The sequence below is a fragment of the Leucopleurus acutus genome (assembly GCF_964270905.1).
Source record: "Leucopleurus acutus genome assembly, chromosome: 19".
NCBI lineage: Eukaryota > Metazoa > Chordata > Mammalia > Artiodactyla > Delphinidae > Leucopleurus > Leucopleurus acutus.
This window is the reverse complement of record NC_139161.1, coordinates 17,356,845-17,374,806: the sequence shown is the minus strand read 5'-3', so window position 1 is coordinate 17,374,806 and position 17,962 is coordinate 17,356,845. Positions and strand designations below refer to the sequence as shown.

Below are 17,962 nucleotides of genomic sequence, written 5' to 3'. Positions count from 1 at the left end.
CAATCGCATTTGTCACACTCATTTCTGGTCTTAATAGGCTGCTGGCCGCAGGATCAACACATCAGCAGGTCTGCCGGCTCTGGCAAGGGGAAGCTGATGTCTACATTGGTCTAATTGGGTTGGGGAAGGAAGATGGAGTATGTGGGTGTGAGGCTGCCCCAGCACCTCCACCCACCTCCCACACAGGTACATCTGGACCTGGCTGGAATCCTCCTGGGGCCCCAGAAGAAGTCAGAAGGCAACTGTACCTTCTGGGCCCAGGGAAGTGAGGAGCACAGGTCTTAGTGTGGGAGGAGGCCAAGTTTAACCCCAATGGTATCAGCCAAGTCTGGGAACCTCGGTCAGTCGGTGATGCTGGGGGAACAATGGCAGCACAGGGCATTTCAGATCAACACACTTTATTCAGCACCAATGGCGAGTCAGGCTCTGCACCAGGAACACAGATGAATAAGACACAGTTCCTGCCCTCAAAGGGCTTACAGTCTAGTAGGAGAGACTAACCAGTTTTTGGCTGATTATTATACTGTGGATTCAGGTAAAATGTGGGGCAGGGGGTATCCCAGAGCACCTAACCCAGCCTGGGGCTTCAGATGGTGCCTGAGCTGGAAGGTAACCAGTTGTAGGGAAAAAAAAAAAAGGTTTTCCAGATTGGGGAGCAGCAAGGTGAAGGCAAAGAGGCCAGAAACAGCCTGGTGCACCACGTGCAGCCTAGCAAGAGCTCAGGGAGGTAGAGTGGTAGGAGGCGGGGAGCAGGGTGCGGAGAGTGCTAGGGAAATGCCACGGTGGGACAGTGGGTCATCCCAGAAGAGGCCTGGCCTCTGCCTCACTACAGCATCACGACAAGGGGATTGTTACTGCCTCCTGGCCAAGGGCTTCAATCTACAGGGGAATCCTGCTTGAAGGCAGCCCTTGGTCTAAACTGATTTCCCATGGTCCACACAGGGGGTTTTGGCCGTGACGGGGCACGTGCTAGGAAAGGGTTCAAGCCCAGGGACCCTCCCAGCTTTAAACACTGGTGACATCCACTGAAGGTGCTCCTCACCCCCGCCCACAAGAAAGTTACAAGAGTCTACCACTGTTGCTTCCACAGCCCGTGATGGTCACTGTTCCAGAGGGAGGGGCACTGGGGGAGGTGGGAAGGAGCATCTGCTGACAGAGGGCTGCTTCTCTGCCTTGGACAGGATGTGCTCCGAGGAAGGGTCGGCCCAGTGCAAGGCTCCAGCCCAGATTCAGAGTGTGTGTGCTGAGGGGTTGGGAGGAAACCGGATGCATTCATTACCTCGTTTCAGCCTCTGAGGAGATGGAGACCCAGGAATTCCTGCCTTGCAGGGTCCCGCTAGGGGGAAGGCAGGAGGTAGTGGGTGAGCAGGTAGAGGAGACTGGCGATGCCGGCCAGCCCTGTGAGGACCCCGAGCCGCAGTGGCAGGTACTCCAGGGAGCGCTCCAGCTCGGCGTGCAGGAGGACCACCTGGCGTTTGGTGACGCTCCACTCGCCCGAGTTGTCTAGAACGTGGCGGGCCATGCGGGCCTTGTCCTTCAGGGGCAGCTGGGCCTTGATCCGGGCCTCTGCGTCGTCGCGGTTCAGGTTGTTCCGCTGCATCAGCCGGGCCAGCTGCGTGTCTCGGTCACTAGGGACCGGGCAGAAGGGCTGCTCAGACATCGCAGGTCCCGGCCTCCCTCCCAATGGTGCGTGACGGGGGTGGACAGCCCTGGAAGCTCCTGGGCTCCCCCCCACCACACCCCACTCTTTGTGAGCACCCTGGTAGCACTGTGGGCTACCTGAGCCCCTCCCCCCACCACACCCCACTCTTTGTGAGCACCCTGGTAGCACTGTGGGCTACCTGAGCCCCTTAGTGTGAATGTGGAGGGAAAGGGGCAGCTGCTGTTTCCTGCCACCAGGCCCGAGACTCCCAGTTTTAAGATGGGAGGATTTGATCACCTGGAATCGGCTACATCCTGCATCCCTGGATGGATGAACTTTACTGAAAGACCTGTGTCTGCAAACTAAGCACTTCCTTCAGCTCCCCTGGGGGCCTGGCCCTGCGGCATCAAAAACAGCTTCCCGGTCCACCACAAAGAGCCCTCTCCTTGTCTCCCCACACCTAGTCCTGCACATTCAGAGTAAAAGGACTGGGCTGAGACGGTGGCCACTGGGCTTGATGCCACCGATGAAGTGGGATGCAGAGCCCAAGAGGAGCAAGGACTTGAGAACTGGGTCCCCTCGGTCCTTGGGACAGGACTGAGCACTGCACAGTAAGCCAGGCAACGCCCAGTCTCCCAACGCCACAGGAAATACAAAGAATGCCTCGCGCGCGCTCTGATGTTACCGCCTGGGTCCTTCCTCGGCAAACTCCCTGTCCTGCTTTTGGCTACACAGGAACTGCCCAGCTGTCCTCTGGAATGGGGTCATCTCTGTGAATGCCTAAGCCCTCAACAGGAACAAGGTGGGAAAGGGCTGCAGCAGCTGTTTTCTGCCATCTGGGGTCTCTCTGCTTTGCCACTAGGCCTGAATTTTCCCGGTTATAAGATGGGAGGATTTGATGACTACAGTTTAGTCCCCTCCTACTTGTGGCCTAGACCCAAGGGCCTCCTGGGATGTGAAGACAGACTTTCCAAGGACAGACATAACTGAACACTAGCCAATTCCAACGCCGTTCAGAACTGAACGTGGCAGGAAGTCATTTCTGGCTGACTGATCAGGGAAGACCCTGTAGAAGGATGGCATTTGCACTAGCCTTGGAAAGTAGGTAGGACTTCTGATTTCCTTTGTTAGGAGGACAGCATACTGTCAAGGTCATGGGGCCAATCCCTGCCTGGCTAAGAACAAGGACTATAGCCAACCCTAGTCAGGGACACTGCAGATCTGTGGCTGGGAAAGTCTGGGTGAGAGAATGGAGATGGCCTGGGGCCACCAGTGAGCACACACCCTTCAGACGGTGAGGCCGTGACCGGGGGCCTCCTGGGATGTGAAGGCAGAACTCTCTGACAGCCCTTCCTGGAGCTCAGGGATAGTCCCAGATGGTTAAAGGACTGACGTTGTTTGTGGTAAGGGAACTTTTGCCCAAACATTTATCCCACAATTGGCAAGCTCCTTGAAAAAGTGAATAATCACATTTTGGTATAATCACACTTTGGTAAACGCCCATATTATTTCAAATGCCAATTAAAGGAGTCCATGAGGGGGGTCCTTATTTTTGTAAAGCGTGGATCCCTTTCATGAAAAGCAAATAATCACTCATTCATCTCTTGGGCGTCTCTCAAGAGCCATACAACCACATGTGGTAAAAGTGGGGCATGTATGGTACCCGAGACCCTGGGAAAGGCTGCTCTGGCTGGTGAGTGGGGCTGGAGGATCTCCTGGGGAGCAGGCAGAATCTACAAAGCTGCAATTATGTGCCAGGAGCCACAGCTATCTCTGCTCTTAGCAAAAGGAAAGCACAGGATGAGGAAGGTGGCAGGGAAAGCGTGGAGTCACCTGGTGACTGCAGACGCAACCAGCCCCTGTCTTGTTTACTCACCTACACTCTAATAAGACATTTTTTTTTTAATCCCTTGGTACAAAGCTTCAATTGTATTAAAATTCCAAGGCAAAGAGAATTCTGTCCTCCTGGAGTTGGCTTGACCTCAATTGACAGTACTTCACAAACAGAGCACAAAGAACCCAGAGAGGCTGCAGGATTACAGGGCGAGACACGGGCCAGTGGGGGAGCGAAGAGGATGCCTGAGTCCCTGCACCAGGCTCAGCAGATTCAGGCTGCCTTTAAATGCCAACCCACAGCGGGGCGCTGGGGCAGAGGGCAGGGTGATGCTTAGGGCACTGAGCGCTCCAGGCCCCGCCTCCAGTGTGCTCGGAGACTCCCCCACCATTAGTCTCTTGAGAGCAACCCTGTGCCCAAAGTACCTGCAGAGCCAAGTGTCCACCTCTGTGTCTGCTGTACTTATGGGTGGCATCCAGGAAGTTTCTGGAAGGCAGACACACCCTGAAGCCTCATCTGCACTCTCACTCCGCTGGGACTACGACTCATTTTCTCTGACAGCTTGATCCTCCTCTGTTTGCCAAACCTGGATTCTGGTTTGCTTCATGTCCTGGGGGACACGAACAAAGCTCCTTCCTTAGCTGGGTTCTGACAACTCCTTCTCGGCAACTTTCTTTTCATAGATTTTGCCGATGGGTGACCCTGGACAAATTCTGTAACTCCCTGCCTTGAGTTTTCTATAACTCAGAAATATCAACTCCTGTCCTGACTACCTTACGTTGAGAGGTAAACTGAGGGAAGTAATAAATGTTTGGAAAGTTGAGAAGTGCTGCAGGAGGGAAAAGGGAACCAATGAACAAGAACACGGTCGCCCAGGGGAGGGCCCGGCATCTGGGCTGAACTGCCTCCAAGAGCCAGCAGGGGGAGCCCTTCCCAAGCACTAGAGAGACCTGGGGGCCATCACTCCCCCACATCTACTCCCAGGCACATCTGGGTCAGGCACAGAGGTCAGTTTCTATAGGCTCTGGGCCCTGCTCCCCAAAACCTCTGGGCCTCCTGGCCACCCTGTGGGGAAAGAGCAAAATGCAGGGGGCCATTTTGCAGGTACATGCCTTCCCCCAGGGGTCCTCCCTTCCAGCCTCGGTCAGGCCAGGCCGTGCCACACACTCACCAGTAAACCACCACCGTGTGCTTCATGTACTTGAGCAGCTTCTTGGTCTCAAACAGCAGGGGGATATCCAGAATCACGTAGCGGTATCCTGGGGGGAGGCCAGGAAACCCACAAATTCAATGCTGCAAGCACACACAGGACTATGTGCTCAGTGTGGGAACAGCGTCCAAGCCACCGCCCCCTACCATCAGGAGCTGCCCGGCAGAGGGGGAGACCTTCCGAGGAGAGGCATAACCTGAATGCTAGCCAGTTCCAATGCCATTCAGAACACAAAGCTGCAGAAAGTCATTTTGGAGTGGGTGATCCAAGAAGACCTTACAGAAGGGATGGCATCTGTATTGGCCTTGAAAAGCGGGTAGGACTTCTGATACTTGAAACCGAGCAGGTGGAGGTGAGGGTTCCAGGAAGGGGAAGAGCTCTGGCGGAAGTGGAGGCCTCGAGCAGAGTGAGGCGAAGCTGACAAGGTGGTCGGGGCAGTCACAAAGGGCTGAGTTCACTTGATCTTCAACCCAAAGAGTTGTTATTTCTGAACAGGGAGGTGACACAGCCAGAGCTGTAGGAGACTGGAGAGAGTTTCCAGGAATAAGTGGGCCTATTCTGCCCTACTTCACCCACTTTTCCTCAAAAAAAGAGAAAAAAAAATGATAGGTTCTCCACCAGGAGCCAGGTCCTGCACGGCGCTCTCTGCCGACTCTCCACGAGAAACTCCTATGGGGTGGTGGCTGCAGCAGCCCCAGAGGGAAAGAGGCTGCTTCTCGGCGTCAGAGGCCGCCTCCAGCCAAGGATTACAGGTACGACTCTGGGGGGTGGGAGCGGTTATGACTCATACTACAGAAGTAACTCCCGTGGGGTAAAAGGCACCGACTAGCCCTCCCACTGCAAGCCAAGGCCGGCCAAGTGGGTGCAACCTCACCCACTGTGTGCGGGCATGTCCCTGGGCTACTCGCCCAGGAACACCTGGGGCTCCTAGTTCTCTTTAGGCAAGTGACCGCTGTGTAAGTGTGGAAGAGCTGGCAGGGATCCAGGAGCAGTGAGAAGCAGGTGTGTGTGTGTGTGTGTGTGTGTGTGTGTGTGTGTGTGTGTGTGTGTGTGTGTGTGTGTGTGAGTGAGTGTGATGAGATGGGCTCAGATGACACGCCTTGGTTTGTCGCCACCACTGTCTCCCTTTGGGCCCCTTACCAAACCTCACCTGTGTGAATGAGTGAACAGATGGCCCGCTTCACAGGAAGACGGTAAGGATTACATGAGCAAATGCCTGTAAACCCCTCAGCAGCCCCTCACCCAGACCCTCACTCACTGCTCCACAGATGATGGCTGGCTGTTATTACTACAGCTCCCTGGAGGAAGGAGGCTGGCAGTGCTGGCTCCCCAACTCCTGTCCAGCCCAGAACAGGGGCCGAGACCAGGTCCTCACTGGGCCTCTTACCTCCCTTTTCTGCTCCACTCCCGTCCCTTCCTCTCCCTGCACTGTCCTTTCTCCTCGGCCCCTCTCGGGAGCTCGCGGACAGCTCTATGCTTCGCTGGCAAAGGGCTATTCAGCTGTCACATCCCTCCTGCTTGATAAGCTCTGCAAACCACCCTGACTCTATTAAGACATCCGTCTGCCTACGCGGAGACCTCCCAACAGCTGGTGATCTTATCTGACGTTTGATTATACCAACTCTGACAGTTGTATTTGTTATACTCATCAGGGGAAAACTGGGACTGTGGAAGCCACAGCTGTCGTCCCCATTTTTCACCTTATCGAGCTGAAAAGAGCTTTCTGGCTTTTATTTAAGTGGTGGTGGCTGGGGAGAGGGGAAGTTGGGTGGATGACACAGCGGGAGAACTTTGGAGCGGGTGACATTATCCGATGCTTAATTTCAGAAGGGGAGAGCCACTGCTGCCTCAAAGCCCTGCAGATAGATGTACTCGCGCCTGGCCTGGGAGCGAACGCGAAAGGGCAGGAATGAAAGGCAGAAGGTCTCGCTCCTGGCGGGGGTGGGCAGTGACGGGAGGGGTCTTGGCACAGATACAAGAGGCAGGACAAAGGTAGCAAGAGTCCTGAGACTGCCCTTGAGGGAGGAGGGAGGAGGCCTGTAGCAAGGTACTGAGATGGGGAGCAAAAGCTGGTCCAGCAGGGAGGATGCTGGGAGCCAGCTCCTGCCTGGCCAGAGCTGGGGGGCGGGGAAGGGAGGGTCAACATGAAGGATGTCTGTCAAGTCATCCCTTTCCTTCTGGAGGGAGGTACTGGCCAGAGGGGACAGCAGTGGGGAGAGGGTCCCCACTCTGTACATGAGAACTTGACGCATGGGAGAATTTGGCCATGATCACAGTGCAAAAGCCCGAAGAAAAGCAAGATGCCTCCCCCATACCCTCCAGGAAGCAAAGTCTCAGCCTCGTGACTGACGGGAGACAATCAGCCAGGCCTTCAACCCGGAGCCTGGGCTGGAGGCTCCAGGGCCCAGCGGCTGGCAGGCCGCTCTGAAGGGGCCCTGGGCCAGCCTCTCGCCTGACCCTAAAGCATTGCTCTCAGCTCTCCCCCTTCTCCTGGGGACTGACCCCATCCTGGACAGTAAAGATCAGGTCACCCCTGCCCAACGCCATCCTGAAGAACCGTGCTTGGACTGTAGCGTACGGCTTGGGAAAGGCTGCCACAGACCCTTGCTTTTCAAACACTCTCCCCTTCCTTCAGTCCTGCCGCGTCACTTGGCCATCCCTGAGCACGCCAGGCTAGCTCTCTCCACTGAGGCCCAGCCCCCAAGGATCACCCTCCACTTAGAACCCACCCCCGCCGGCCCTGGCCATCCCGGAGCCTCCCCACCTTACACTCTGCAAACTTACTTTCCCAGGCGGCTCAACCAGCACCAAAGCTGACTGACTACGGTTTACATTGTCGTGGTGTTTGACAGTCACAGCGTAGACTTTTAGTCTCCCTAAGAACTTGCCCGGGTTGGCATTATTAGCCTTACTATGCAGAGGAGGAAACAGGCGCGGGGGGGGGGTGCACTCCACAGTCACACCGCTGGAAACCGTGAGGGCCAGGACTTAAACTCAGGTCTTATGACTCAATTATTCGCCAGCTACTATGACTCCCACCCTATTAGAAAAATCAGCTTCCTGGGGTTCATGGCTCAAAAGCCTCAAGTGTCTCTTCTCATTAAACTGTCAGCCCCCTTAAGAGCTGAGGGACATCACTTCTCTCTGGGGCTGGTACAGGGCTGCACGGAGGACGCCAACGAGCAGAGTGAACTCAACAGCCTGGATGATAACCAGCTCCTCCCCCCGCTCCCACCCCCACCCCCGCCAACCTTTCTGCAGGGGAGAAAGGCCTGGGCCCCACCCCGTCCCAGGCCCCGGGTCTTACCCCGGAGGAAGAACTTGAAGGTCTCCTTCATCATTTCCTTGCAGATCTCGGGGTGGGTGATGGAGTTGAGCAGGTGCCGCCGGTCGGGCTGGTTAAAGATCAGGTCCCCCAGGACCTTTCGATCGATGTCGCCATTCTCCAGCAAGACCTCAGTGCCGAAGGCCTCCACGATACGCCGGTGAGCGGGGTACCCTGGCTGGACGACTGTGGCATGAAGAGGAGCCTGGGTCACTCGCTGGAGCCTCCAGCCCAGCCAGGGGACTCTGAGTGACCAGAGGCAAAATGATGGCAGAACCCAGGGGTTCTTCATTCAGTTGCAGCAAAAACAAGATGAGGGGAGGGAAAGCAGAGAGGAGAGCAGAGTCCACAGAATCCCTGGTGTTGGTCATAGGGTGAGGGGAGCTGGAGGGAAGAGTGGGGGTGGGGCAGTAGGGGGCAGGAGACCAGGGCTGATGGGAAGGCCCCCCCCCTCCTCTGAGGGCTTGAAGAGCCTTATAAAAAGGTGAGGCCTCATGGAAGGAAGGGAGCCCAGGGCATCTGCTGTGTACAACCCGCCCCCCCAACTCACCATGCCGGGCAATGACGTCCACATCAATCACCGCACAACCCAGCTGCTGGAACACCTGGATCACCGAGCTCTTGCCTGAGGCAATGCCCCCTGTCAGGCCCACCAGGAACATCTTCCTAGGAAAGAGGGAGGTCACCGGAGGCCAAGCTCCCCGGTTGAGATGGTCCCGCACAGGAAAGCTGGAAGGACCTGCCTGTGGCACAGAGCAGGCCTAGTCAGTGTGGAGCCAAATGGCTGGGGGACAGCAAGGCAAAGGCGGGGGAGCAAGACACAGCTGGCCAGGCAGAGCCTCCCCTGAGCTCGGGAGGCTCAGGGTCCACCCGAGACAGAAAACTCTTTCAGGAGAGGCCTCCGGTGTTCTTTTAAAGACACTCATGAAGAAGGCAAACTAACACTATAAATTTAGCAATCAAAACGCTGAGTAGGCAGAGCAAGGTCAGGTGCTATTAAGCAAAGAGAGCTTTCTGGAGGCTGCCGTACCCCACTGCAGGCAAGCTCCCATAGGAAAGGGACACCTGTCCCTCTGGGGTGAACCCAAGGCGCTCTCCAGATGGCCCCAGCCTCCGCTTTCTAGTCTGGGACACTGAGGCTCACGGGGAGGAAATGGCCTGCCTGCCACACCCTAGCACCGGCACCGGGAGGCCTGGTGACTGGTGTACACTGAGAGTAATAATCCCTCCTTCTCATCTAAGAAGCAGCCCAGGTGGGGAGCTCAGCAAGAGGCAGTGGCTGAGTGGCCACTAAGCCTGAGGTTTAGAGAAGTGTGGATCATGCCAAGAAGGAACGAGGGAAGGAAAACAGGCTTGGTGGGGAGGTAGCCTTCAGCCTGGCGTGGTGATCTGCGGTTCTCAGACTGAGCAGTTGCAGTACAGCACAGAGGCTAGGAGCACAGACCCTTCAAATCCAGTTGCTCCACCTGCATGCTGTGCAACCCGGGGCAAGTCACTTGCCTCTCTCAACCTCAGTTTTCTTCATCCATAAAATGGGGGTAAAATGCAGATGACAGAACCTGCCTCCTAAGGCTGTTGTGCAGACTGACCGAGAAAACACATCTACAGCCCTTGGTGCACTGCCACTGACGTGGTAAATGCCCTGGAAAGGAGGTGAGGGTGCTGGTGCAGGACGGATGCTCTGAGTCAGTCATACTGCAAGGCATGGAAAGAAAAAAAAGACTTTCATGAAGTCAGGTCCCCATTCCTGCAGCCTCAGACGATCTCACAGTAGATTTTAAGCCGTGTTGCATTTTCAGTAAACATGGTTACCATGTCCTGGACTCTGTTCCCAAACTGGGAGAAATTAAATCAAAGGTCAGGTCTCTCCCATCCTTCCTTCAGCATCAAAGGAAGGATGTCCAGGACCCTGAAACCTGTCCTAGGACTTTTTTTTTTTGGTTAAACAGCAGATTTACTGTCCTAATTACAGTTTGCTTGAGCTTATACTGAAATGAGTCTGCTTCCCCTGAGGACACACTAAACGACAGGGGGAGGCAGCCGCTCGGGTGTGGGCTGAGTGGGTGGGTGGCTTGGGGCAGCGGGGGACCAACCTAGATGTTTAAATCTGCCCGCGCTCATTCTCACCCAGGGAAGCCAGGGAGGAGAGAGGAAAATATCCACCAGAATCATCATCCACATGGAGAGATCTAACTAAATTATTAAACCGTTTACAAGGCATTTCTCTACAATCTCTCTGAGACTGGAGTTGCCCCCAGGTAGGTCTCCCTCCAGCTTACAAAAGAGGAATTAAGGACAGGGTTCACTTGCGGGGGAAAAAAAAATTCATCCACTCAGCTGAAGCTTTTTAAAATTTTTTTAATTAAAAAATTAAAAAAATTTTTTTTGGCTGGGCCGCACGACTTGTGGGATCTTAGTTCCCTGACCAGGGATTGAACCTAGGCCCTCAGCAGTGAGATCGTGGAGTCTTATCCACTGGACCACCAGGGAATTCCTTATTTATTTATTTTTGGTGAAGTTTTGAAATGGGATATTTAGCACCAGCGTTTTAAATCCAAACTCTGTCCTGTTGTCCCTAAAGCACTGGGTCCTCTTCTGCGGAAGACCCATCTTGAAAACAGGCCGCAGCTGAGGGAAGGGGCAAGGGCTGGTTCTCCACAAGGCCCTGACCCCTCATCGATGAAAGCAAGCCACTGTCACCTGGTCACCCAGGTTTGCCGAGTTGGGTAAGGGGGCCTGTAAGACCATGTGGCCGAACAGACCTCACCTCCTTCCTGTACACAGGACCAGGATCCGCCTCGAGACCTACTGAGTCAGATCTTGGTGTTGGGGGCTGGAGGTACCCAGGCAGTTCTGCTGTGCAACAGGGCTTGGGATGGACTCTTTGTTTACGATGGTAAAGACTGAGGACCAGAGAAGAAGGGACTTGCCCAGGACCACAACTAAAAGCAGAGCCTGGATGGAATTCAGGGCTCCTAACTCCAAGTCTAGACCCCTGCCTTAATGTACCCCGGGAATGGAAACTTCATTTACATTTAGATTAAGACAAAATAAGGATGGCACATCCGTCTGTAGGCAAATCAATTTGGGGCCAAAGAAAAATTATTTCTTGATGATCACACTGGTGTTTTCCCTCTGCAGAATAGGGGGCCGGATCTTATGGACAACCACCAGGGCACAGAGATAAATTCCAGGCTCAATTCTGCCCCAGCCTCCTTGGGTAACCCAGTGAAGAGCTTCCCTTCTTGGGGCCCTGGATGACCATCTGTAGAAACAGACGAACAGCTGCTTGGCCTCTGCCAGGAAGGCCGAGGGGATGGAGGAGCACATGCCCAGGGAAGCTGTGGGCCCCTGGCTTTAAGGGTCTGGACAAATAACAGCTGTTCCCATTTGACAAGCCCCTCCATAGCTCACTCCTTCATGAACCGCTGAATGAGTTCCTCTGGGCTTTGCAGCAACCAAAGGAAAACACAGGTCTTGCCCCACAGGAAAATTCTGAGAGACAGACAGTAACAAATGGAACCAACCAATAACAGAGCACTGACAGGTGAGCGAGAGCGATCACGTGGTACTCACCCTGGGCCTGGGGAGGGTGGGGGATGGGTCTGCCCAAGAGGCGCACTGACCGAGAGCCCACTGTCCCCTTAAGGCTCAGCAAGGAGGTAACGAAGGTTTAGGTTCCCAGCTGCCTCAAAGTCAGGCACCCAGATCCACGCAGACCTGTCCCGTAGCTCCTCTGCAGGCACCTACCAGAAGAGTGACCACCTTTGATATCCTCTTCTTGATCTGGCTCAAAAATCATCGAAAAGCTCACGATATGTGTGGTGATGCTGAGTGAGGGAGGGCATCAAGAGTGACGGGGGTCATTGTTTTAAACGAGGGACCAAAGCAGTCACTCTCAGTGAGGACCTGAAAGCAGCGAGGAAGCAGGCCACCTCTCTCGGTGCAGCCTCGTCCACCCCCCAAACCCAAATCAGGCCTCCGACATCTCTCACCACTTCATTTCCTCTCCTTCCCTTGTGCCCACTGTGCTTTGTACTTTTGTGTGACTACGTGTTAGATAAAATAAGCTCCACAAGGTCACAAGCTGTGTCCAGTTTGGACCCTTCTGTCTCTAGCATCTAGCCCGGTGTCTAGTGACTGTCAGTCGCTCACCAGGTGAGTGATATTGGTCACGTTATTTAAGCTTTCTTTGACTTAGTTTCTTCACCTGTAAAATGGAGCTAAGGACACCTACTCTGGGTTGCCATGAAGAGTAAATGTGTTAATACGTGCAAAGCACTTAGAACAGTACTTAGCACACAAGGAACCCTCAACCCTCAATGTTCCCTTCTTGTTCTGACAGAGTGTTTGATAACTATGCGTAGAATGAATGACTGAATGACTCCAGAAGCAGGAAAGGGAATGGGAAATACTTGGGGGTCACATTCTCCCCTCAGTGGCAAAGGGGAGGCTCCCACCCTGCTCCTCTTTCCATAAGAACATGCTGCTCACTGCCAGTAAATCCCTCCAGGAGAAAAGTGCAAACAAACAAAACACCCAATGGGTTCAAGCAGAATAAGGAACTGAGGGACTTCCCTGGTGCTCCAATGATTAAGAATCTGCCTTCCAGTACAGGGGATGTGGGTTCGATCCCTGGTCAGGGAACTAAGATCCCACATGGCCACAACTAGAGAGAAGCCTGCGTGCTGCAACTAAGACCCGATGCAGCCAAAAATAAATTAATTAATTAATTAAAAATGTGGGTTTTTTTTTACAAAAAAGAATAAGGAACTGATATGTGAATGGACACACTTTCTTTCCTCCCTCGGGAGAGCTCGGGACTTGGGTTGGAGGCGAGTTCTCTTGTTTTGCATCTCCCAATCAATAGCCCCACACCGGCCTGCCCAGCCAGGGCCCGCTCCCTCATGAACTTCCAGCCTCTTTCCTCCTCCTTCTGCAGCCTCTCAGGATTTCACCCTGGGCATGTCTGACCAGCCACACGCTTCTCCTCTGAATTGCTTTCCAAAGGGGATGTATCCACGTTGCTCCAATGATCAATATAATCATTCATGAAAACGAGTTGTTCCCTGCCTTGGGACCCAATTATTTTCTTGTGGAAGCAGTGGTTGCAAAAATATATTGTTTTCCAATTAACTGATAAGTGCTATTTTTATCTACAGTTTCCTGGCTCCTGATCTTTCATTATTGGTGAGAGGCTGCTGTTCAAACCTGGGTCCAAGTTCTCTTCTCTTCGTCTGCTGGGCCTATTAAGTCACCACCTCCTTCTCCAGGCTGCCAATGACCTGGAGGGAGGCCCCAGAGCAGGTGCTGGCGGTCAGCCTCCCTCTCCCTCGGCCCTCACCAACACCAAGGGAAGGGAGGGAGGGAGGGAGGGAGGGAGCAGGTCTTTCTTCTAGAGCCCTCTCCAGGCACACACCATCACTCCAGGGAGCTTTCATGGGTGGACAGGGAGGTCGTTTGGACTGGACTACAACACTGGCGTTGATGCAGAAAAAAGGATCACGGGAATGCCAAATCTCAGGGGCTGTGAACGCAGCCACGTGGCCTAGGGCAATTTACTTCAGAGCTGTGGGCTTCTATTTCCTTGCATATAAAACGGGATTAATAATGACTACTCACGGGGGTTTCGTCAGGACTGAATGAGGTACCATATGCCCCCATCACCTCATCTTCCCCAACTCAACGTGTGACACGTCAGTGACTGCTGTCTACTCCCCTTCCCTGAAGGGCACCTCCGTCCTTTCAGCTGCTCAGGCCAAAACCCTCGGCACCCTCCTGGCTCCTCTCTCACAATCTTCATCCAACTCACCCGCGCCCCCTGCCAGCTCTACCTTCCAGCTTCACCACCTAGACAGACACGCCCGCCGCCCCCCCCACAGCCCCCCCCCCCCCCCCCCCCCCGCCCACCGTCTTGCTCCTGGATTACTGCAGCAGCCTCGGAGTGATCTGCTGCCACCTTTGCTCCCCGACAGTCTGTTCGTCATAACAGCAGCTAGTGTGGTTGGATAGTGTCATCCCTCTGCCAAAACCCTCCAAGGTCCCCGTCTCACTTCAAGCCCAGTCCTTAGAGTCCCGTAGGGGCCTCCTGACAGACACAGCTCCATTCTCTCCAGGCACCCACCACTCCCCCCCTCGAATGAGACCCTCCAGCCACCCTGACTGCCTTGCTGCTCCTTGACCGTGCTGAGCACTCCCGCCTCGGGCCTGTGGACGCGCTGTTCCCTCCACACACAAGGTCCTTTCCCCCAAGGGTCGCACTGCTCACCCCCTTCTCCGCTCAGTTGTCACCCTATCAGAGACTGCCCTGAATATGTAAAATAGCACCGTTGCCCTCGTGTTTCACTTTTCTTCACTGCACTTATCACCCCTCAAATATTATGTCTATGTGATTATTTATTGTAATCTTCCTCTCTCCCTAGAATCTGAGCACTATTGAATTCAAGGTGCTTAAAACAGGGCCCGACGAGCAGCAGGGCCTCAGACAATATCGGCTGAATACTGCACATAAAGCACACAGCAAAATGTCCAGCTCATGGGTCAGCAGGAACTCAACAGTAACTATTTTAAAATAAGAACATATCTGTTCCAGAAAACGTACTGTGACAACCACAAAACCTCTTCCACATCACTTCCCACCCCCACATTCCTGGGCTGAGATATCTTGGGCTCACAAATGAGGAAACCGAGGCAAGGAGTGCCTAGGAAGCCAAGTGTCCCAGCAGGCAGGGACTGGAGTGTACGAGCTGCCATCCACCGTCTGAGCTGCTCCCTGTGTGCCTGGACGTCGTGGATCCCATCTGATCAGCACCATGACCCAAAGAAGTCAGTTCTTACTTATTCCCATTCTAAAGGTGAGGAAATGGAAGGTAAAAGAAGTTAGGTATTTGCCCACCGTAGTTCCAAGTGGTCTTCGTACTGGAGGAGGCACGAAGATTTTCCAAGGGACACAAAAACATGGTTTAAGAGGAATAAATTTCAACTCAGTTTGCCAAGTGTCTCCCTATGAGAACAGATCAGACTTGGAACATGCTGCGGGCTATCTTTTCCCAGGTTCCCAGAAAGGTGTAACTACCCACCCATGCCAAATTTTACTAAGGTGCATTGTTCCACGGTGCAAAATACCCCTGGCACCCCAAAGGGGTAATTCAAAATATAAGTATTCATGCCAAGAATGTGATTGTTTATAGTGACCACGTAACAAATTCTCCTGCTGAGTCCGGTGCTTTCTAAACCTTTGCCTTCAGTAAAGTTAAAGGAGGACCTAAAAGAACTGTCAGCTGACAAGTCATTAGTAATTGACATCACGGTGATTTTTTGGCCCATAACTCAAAAGATGTTCAAAGAGTTGAGTATTACTGTCACAACGAAATGTCTTCAACTCCTCTGTATTTATTTACAAGAACCAACTTTTTCAATGCTTACGGGCATGAGAGAAAAAAAAGCTCTGCTCTTTCTAGCAAATATACATGGATACGTATATGAATTTTTTAAAAAGTTCCATTTGGCTTATTAAGAGAAGCATTTTAAATAAAACTTATGTTTAACATTGATCAAAACTAGTTGTTGTGGTCAATTGGGTATTTTACAATTTTTGAACTCAATCCAAAAGAAAATGTTTAATATTATGACAATACAATTTTCAAAAGTGTTTTAATTTTTGTACGTATTTTTGTTGCAGAGAAGTAGGACAACAAACCAAAGACTTCGAGCATAAAATCGATTTTACTAGAAAAAAATTCTGTGGTGGAAATATAGTGGAAATATGAGTTCAAGTAGGAAAAAGGAACAATGTAAAATTTCAACCGTTAAATAAAAACTGGTGGAATTCCCTGGTGGCGCAGTGGTTAAGAATCTGCCTGACAATGCAAGGGACACAGGTTCAAGCCCTGGCCCAGGAAGATCCCACATGCCGCGGAGCAACTAAGCCCCGTGCGCCACAACTACTGAGCCTGCTCTCTAGAGCCTGCGAGCCACAACTACTGAGCCCACGTGCCACAACTACTGAAGCTTGCGCGCCTAGAGCCCGTGCTCCGCAACAAGAGAAGCCATGACAATGAGAAGCCCACGCACCGCAACGAAGAGTAGCCCCGGCCACGACAACTAGAGAAAGCCCGCACAGAGCAACAAAGACCTAACACAGCCAAAAATAAATAAATAAATAAATTAAAAAAAAAAAAAAGAATCCACCTGCCCGTGCAGGGGACACGGGTTCAAGCCCTGGTCCCTGGTCCGGAAAGATCCCACATGCCGCGGAGCAAGCTCGTGCGCCACAACTACTGAGGCTGAGCTCTAGAGCCCATGAGCCACAACTACTGAAGTGCGCGCACCATGATGAGAAGCCCGCGCACTGCAATGAAGAGTAGCCCCCGCTAGCCACAACTAGAGAAAGCCCCCCGCGCAGCAACGAAGAGCCAACGCAGCCAAAAGTAAGTAAATAAATAAATAAGTAAATTTATATATTAAAAAAACCCTATATATAAAAAAAAACTGGTTCATGTATTCTTTTCAAAGGATGAGGGAAATCAAATCACTATGGTATTTAGATTCCACTGCAGATTTAAGTGCCTAATGTAACAGTTTTATTTTTTAAATGTCCATATTTACAATTAACCAAAAATCATATCCTTTGAAACTTTCAGAGAAAAATTTTTGCAATCTAAAAATTGGAGAGTGGGTAGTTTTCAAAACAAAGCTAAGCTCACTGCTACTGCTGGCCTGCCTTCAGCCCTAAAGGCACAGGTACTAAGTGAGGTTCTGAACCCTTTAACCAGATTACCCAGGAGGACACATTCAGACCTTGCTCGAAAGACAGAAGAGGATCTGGTGGGAATTTAGGGCTCGAAGGAAGAACCACCCCAACTGGCCTGTCCACTTTCTATCATCAGCCAGATCTCTAGCATTTCATCGTGTCCCCAGGCCTGTCTGCACCCTGCCAAATCCATCTGATTCATTTAGGCAAACTCTGCACAGTTGGCCCCCAAAGAAACCATATGCAAAGGCTTCCATTTCCTCAACTTTAAAACTAGGACTTAACGTCAAAGTTCATTCGGGTGACAATTTCCGCATAACTGGGAGAGAAACATCTTTGAAAACTTAGTAAACAAACTCAGCTCCAGAGGCCAAAGCCTCCGTTTTCGAAGCTGGGAGGCGGAGAAAAGCAGGGGGTCAGGCTGCCCTCTTCATCAATGCATAAGTGGGAACTCCATGCCTCCAATTTTTCACATGAGCAGAGTCGGAAAGGTACCCAAGATCACACAACTATAAGTGGCAGACGCTGGATTCAAAAATCAAACTTATATCTGACCACAAAGGTCTGAAGTGCAGTAGCTTTGGACTGAACCAGAGTTTGAATTCAATTTCCACCGCCTTCTAGCTGTAAACCTTTCTCGGTTTCCACAGCTGTAAAACAGGGAAAACATCACCTTACTGAGTAGGGCTGCTGTCAAGGCAATGAGCCATGGAGGTAAAATAGTATGTGCTCAATAAACTGTAACCAAGGCTTGAAAGAAAGGCGCGTACTCTACGCTACACCACGCAGCACGACTGGTGCGCCCAGAGCCCGGCACCGGGACACAATACCTCCGGGGTGGACCCAGCTCTCCGGGGTGGCCTGATCGCCCAAGAGAGCAATGCAACCCCGGGAGCCGCCGCCGGGAGCCGCCGCCCGGCCCGCCCCTCCCCGGGCCCGGCAGCTCCCACTTGCCCGTGCGGCGCTCTACGTACCCGGGGCCTCTGACCCGGCCTCAGAAGCCGCGTTTCGCCCAGTCCCACAGACGTTCACTGGGTGGCTCCCGGAGAGCAGACAAGGGCTCAGGAGCGCGCGCACGCGGACCGGACGTCCGGCCAGCGGAAGGGGGCGGGACCGGGGAGGCGGGGCGGGACCGGGGACAGGAGAATCGGGAAAACGCGCAGCCCTAGAGAGCTGGGCCGCTGGGGACAGCAGGGTTA

General features: G+C 53.0%; 1 protein-coding gene across 2 annotated transcripts; it reads right to left on the bottom strand.

Annotated features, from left to right (window-relative positions):
* Window positions 1–434: 434 nt before the first annotated feature.
* Window positions 435–17,796, bottom strand: DCAKD (dephospho-CoA kinase domain containing). Of its 2 annotated transcripts, none has more exons than XM_082860550.1 (5): window positions 17,738–17,796; window positions 8,562–8,677; window positions 7,994–8,197; window positions 4,648–4,735; window positions 435–1,628 (listed from the first exon to the last, which is right to left on the bottom strand). In XM_082860550.1, exons 2-5 carry the CDS (start codon window positions 8,671–8,673, stop codon window positions 1,337–1,339), a joined length of 696 nt encoding a protein of 231 aa, XP_082716676.1. In that variant the 5' UTR covers window positions 8,674–8,677; window positions 17,738–17,796; the 3' UTR covers window positions 435–1,336. The 2 variants fall into 2 exon arrangements, with proteins under 2 accessions (XP_082716676.1, XP_082716675.1); XM_082860549.1 differs by having other exon boundaries at window positions 8,562–8,754; window positions 17,738–17,771.
* Window positions 17,797–17,962: the final 166 nt, after the last annotated feature.